Source organism: Panthera tigris, chromosome B3, assembly GCF_018350195.1.
Source record: "Panthera tigris isolate Pti1 chromosome B3, P.tigris_Pti1_mat1.1, whole genome shotgun sequence".
Taxonomy (NCBI): domain Eukaryota; kingdom Metazoa; phylum Chordata; class Mammalia; order Carnivora; family Felidae; genus Panthera; species Panthera tigris.
The window spans coordinates 72,329,137-72,334,599 of record NC_056665.1 but is presented as its reverse complement, the minus strand read 5'-3'; the positions used below and the strand labels follow the sequence as shown (position 1 = coordinate 72,334,599).

General features: G+C 40.4%; 1 gene segment (V, D, J or C); it reads right to left on the bottom strand.

Moving 5' to 3' along the window:
- Positions 1-305: 305 nt before the first annotated feature.
- On the bottom strand, positions 306-821 carry LOC102967721. The segment is given in 2 exon segments: positions 306-640; positions 764-821. Coding segments are annotated over 2 exon segments (381 nt in total).
- Between the last annotated feature and the right edge of the window lie 4,642 nt (positions 822-5,463).

Below are 5,463 nucleotides of genomic sequence, written 5' to 3'. Positions count from 1 at the left end.
ACAGCAATACCCACCAGGGGGGCCTCAGCAACTTGTGGGGCTGGACTTTCACTGCAGGGTGAGCAAGACACCACTTCAATGTTATGTGGTTTCACCTTGAAATTACTTAGGTCCTGACTGAGGAACTACTGGAATTTCTCATTGCACTAATGAACAGCTGGGTTTGGGGAACGTTCCTTCTGGTTCCCATGCTCTAGCCATTTGTATGACTTTTGTATCAAGCAGACACTGAGGGGCAAACCATCATACACTGTGCTGGAACCAAAGTAGATCAGAGACATTCAGCATCTGGGCCCCTGTTCTGCTCAGAGTTTGCGCTCAGCTCCCCCTGCAGTCCCTGTCACTGTGTCACTCAGGGCACAGTAGTACACAGCCGAATCTGACGCTTGCACTGAGGACTTCTCCAAGTGGAAGGATTTGGATTTTCCGTCGTAGGTGGCTTCAAAACCTTTGTGACTTCCCTTCTCCTTGTCCCTGAAGGCTTTCAGGAGGAGCTGTGGACCTTCTCCAGGATACTGGACATACCAGAAAAGAGTGGGGGACACTGCTGTTGAATAAGTACAGTTTATAGTCAGGGGCTCCCCTTCAGAGAGGGTCACTGGGCCTTCCATCTGGGTCACTGAGTCTCCATGGGTTCGTCCTGGGGAAAAAGAAAAGAGACCTGTGTTACCTTGGACATATACGTCCTGGATAAATTTATACTTATATGTTTTGCTGACAGAACAGAAGAAAGAATCCAAATTTTAAGAGGCATTTTACTTACCAAGCATCAAGAGTACCACAGTCACGAAGCCTGGAGAAGAGTTCATCTCTAGAGTGTCACCTAGCTAATGTGCTTCATTCGTAGCAGGAAGAAGCATTGGAGAGACAGAGCAATGATCAGTGGAAGCCCACATTTCTCAGGAAAGGTGTTTGTGTTAGGAAGCTACACCCCCTGCTGGACGGGGACTGAAATGCATTAATGTCTACCTGACCTGGAAGTTCTTTAACCCAGCATCCTAGGATATTTCTGTAGCTATTTTCTTGAGCATTTTAAGAGAGCTTTTTATATTTTCATATACCCATTCAGAGTCAGCCTGTAATCCAGTAGAATGTCAGAAAGAGGTTTTGAATTGATACCAGAGGAGGTAATAAATAGTCAATTCACTGTTGACTCATGTAGAACAGAGACTATCCTTCATTCCATCCATGCTCACTACATATTTGTTAAATGACACAAAAATAATAAGTAAAAAGCCTTTGATTGAGGACTCACTCTGACTAGAATACAGTATTTCCTTAGTCCTAAATTATACCAATTGTAAGGAATGCAATCTTTTTAATAAAAGCTTTTTAGGAATAAATCATACTATCTTGTCAATAGTCAAATATCCTTGCACTCAAAATCATTTAAAAAGTGAAAAATATGAATCCTAGTCAGAAAAATATCATAATTGCAGTTATCTATCCCTATAAAAATTATCTGAGATCAATGCCTTATTTCACCATTTCAATGACTCCAACATAACGTAACCAGCATATGTGAATGAAGCAGCAAGTACTAATCTTATACACTTAGTGGCCATATAACCTCAAGTATGCTTTCCACTGTTGTCTGTGTGTATCATTTTGTTGTGAAACTTTAATCAAGTGTATTTCTTCCACAAGGTAGGTAACCCTGAAGATGTGGTTTTGCATCAAAACCCTGGAGCATAATTTAGGATTCTCCTCTTCCCAGATTTTCAAATTATCGAAGACATAACAGCTGATATTCATACAATAGCTGATAGAAACAATGTGCCACTGATTTAAAACTATAGATTCTACGATCCCACCACTAACTCCATGACTCCTTTTTTGCAGGATTGAGACCCACAAGTTTGTAATTTTTAAAGCTTCCCACCAGTTATGTTGCAGCTGGTCCCATACCAGTTTACAAGATTTCTTTTGTGGTAACTGCCCTCAGGCCAACAGGGTGGTCAAAGATCAAAGAGAAAGCTCTGGGGTCAGCATGGGAAAATGCCCCCAAGGCTATACAAACTTTTACAAACTGGTTTTTTCTATGATGTACCAAAGGCAAAACAAACACTTCTTCAGCTCCCATTTTAGGACTGTTCATTTTATAAAATAAAACAGAAACCTCTGAGGATTATCAGGGAAACTTCCGCAAAGGGACACATCTTCTATAAAGCCCTGTAAACATTTATCTCCAGATACATAGATGGAAGCTTAGCTCAGGCTGTTTTCTGGAGCCACTCTCCATAGATTCACATCAAGGAGCTTCATGAGTCCAAAGACAACATAGGAACGGTTTCCCAGACTGAGGGAAGTAAGGAATTCAAGCCTGGCTATTGTTTGAATTCACACGTTCCTTCCCTTCTCCTCTGCCTTCCAAATCACATTGTCAGAACCTGCCTCAAAGTTACGCTGGAAGGAATTTGAGACAAGCACCTATCAACTTCTATTCAGATATGCAGGGAGGATGCCAGATTGGCTGGGATGATGCTGGTTTGAAAATAAAGAGTATAGCACATGGATGAAGAAAGTCATTATCTACACTTTAAAAAAAAAAAAAAAAAGCAGTTTTAGGCTGCCGGAGTCCAGCTCCAGCGGGTCCAGGGGTTCCCAAAGGATGGACGGCATTGGTGAAAATAAAACAAAACTAAAATAAAAAACAAAAATAAAAATGGACACAGACAACAGCAGTGTGTTGAACTGGCCAATTTATTGTAGCAAACGTGGCATTATATATGCTAGTGATTTCCTTATAACATACGTCATCTATGTTTTCTAACATTACCTAATTTTGAAGATGTTCCTATGTGTAATCAACCTTTAAGAAATAACATGACGATTATCCCCTAATTTTCCCGCATACCCTTGGATTATTGATTAATTTCTTACTTTATTCCATTATGCATCTGCATTTATCTATAATCTACAAAGCATTTGCTTTGCTGTTCTCATGAAAGGCCCTCCTCTTCTCAACACCTCAAGAGGAACAGTTACAGGGACATGACCTCCTAACCACATGAGGCCAGAAGAACAATGTGTTTGCCTCGGTCTGGGGTGCCAGAAAGGGGCCGAAAAGGCCTTAGAAACACATGCCTCACACATTCTCAGAGAGACAATGCACCTAGGAACCAATGAACCATTCTGTAGATTAACTGACTAGGTCCAGTCATCATCTGGAATGCCTCTGGGGAGCCAGGTGGGCCTAGGGGTTAAAGTCACCTGTGCCCAGAGATACACTCCTTAGTTGCCCGAGTGAGGCTTTCAGATCCATATGTCTCTCCTTTATCAGCCTCCTTTGCTAGCAAATGCATGAGGCTATCCTTCCTGCAAGTAGAGGAGTCTCCATAGGGGATGGCAAGGGCTAAACGTAAGGCCGGAAGGCCGTACAATTTCTTGCGGAACCTTATTTCTTTCCTAATGGTTCTTCTCCCAGGGGGCCTGCCGGGGGCAATTCCCCAACAGACAATACCCCAGGTACTTGATTAAGGCCAAATTACTAAAAGCAGGAGTAGAAGAAGCTTCACTGTCGGCGGGCCGCCCTGCATTCACCAATCCGTCCACAGCCCGGGCCCTGCCACTCAGGCTGGGATAGCTCGGCTTCCAGCATTAGGCCATCAAAAACCTAGAGGAAAAGTATTTTGCATCTTGACTGACACCATAAGACTTGTACAACACTGAAAAAGGACATCTGTTCAGTTTGGATTTTTAATAGATTTATTGATGTATAACTGACATAAAAAATAAACCACATCAATTTAAAGTGAACAATGTTATAGGACTTAAGATATTATATATACATATACCCGTGAAGCCATCACCACGATCGAGGACATATGTATCACCCCAAAAGTTTCCTCATCTCTCTTTGTAATCCGTCTCCCTCTCCCACCCCCATTTCAGGCAACATTTCTGTCATGAATCATTTTGAATAATTTATAATTTTGTATAAATGGAATCATGCGTACTCTTTTGTCTGCCTTCTTCTCGGCATAGTTATTTTGAAATTTTTCCATGGCTATAAGTATCAAAAGTTGGTTCCTTTTTGTTGCTGAGTAGTATTCTATTACAGAGATATAAAAGAACTTGTTCATATATTCACCTGTTGGTGTACATTTCTGTTAGTCCCATTTCGGGGCTGTTAAAAGTAAAGCTGTTATAGACTCATAAATGCAAAGAAGAAATTGATGGTTGCCAAAGGGGAGGGGGCTGGACATAGGCCAAATGAGTGAAGATGAGCAGAAGATACAGGCCTCCAGTTATCGAATGAACAAGCCACAATAATAAAAGCACAGCATAAGGAATAGAGTCAATGATACGGTGACAGATGGTAACTACACTTGTGGTGAGCACAGCACAATGTTTAAACTTGTCAAATCACTATGTTGTATGCCTGAAACTAATGTAACGTGTCAACTATCCTCAAATAAAAATATATGTAAATAAAACAGACCAAATTTTCTCCTGGCTAAGTATTTTCAATTACTAGCTAAACAATGCTTTAAAGACTCATCATCCAACTACAAATTCTGTATCTTATTCGGGACACTATCATACATTAGAATACTTATTCTTACAAAGACGTCATGCTTTCATGTCTCAACTTTTAAACTACATTTTGAAGGTCACTGATGTATTAAAGATATAAAATAATTCTATTATGGAGTTGATACTCCTATGCATGCTTGAAGATTTGGGACCTACATGAGTGCATGGAACAAATCTCTTGTTCCCAACTCAACTGTCCCAACACCTGAAATTCCAGTCTGAGGAACATTCCCCTTAGAACTAATAAATGAATTCAGCACAATTGCAGGATACAAAAACAACACGCAAAACTCCATTGCACTTCCATCCACTAACAAAATAATCCAAAAAGGAAATTAGGAAAACATTTCCATTTTCAATAAGATCAAAAATAATAGGGTTGCCTGGGTGGATCAGTCACTTAAATGTCAGATTTTGGCTCAGGTCATGATCCCACGGTCTGTGGGTTACAGCCCCACATTGGGCTCTGTGCTGACAGCTCAAAACCTGCAGCCTGCTTTGGATTCTGTGTCTCCCTCTCTTGCTGCCCCTCTCCCACTCGTTCTCTCTCTCTCTCTCTCTCTCTCTCTCAAAAATAAATAAACATTAAAGGAATATTTTAAATAGTAATGTATTTAGGAATAAAATCAACCACAGGGACTAAAGAATGTATGCTGAAAATTACAAAACATTGCTATGAGTAATTAAATATGACACAAAAAATGGGAAGACATATGTGTTCATGGATTGGGAGACTTAATATTGTTAATGTCAATACTACAGAAAGTGGTCTACACATTTAATGCAATTCCTGTCAAAATCCTAAAGGTCCTTTTTTGCAGAAATAGAAAAATCAACCCAGAAATTCATAGGGCATCTCAAGGGACCCCAAATAGTCAAAACAATCTTCAAAAAGAAGAATAAAGCTGGAGGCCCTACACTTCG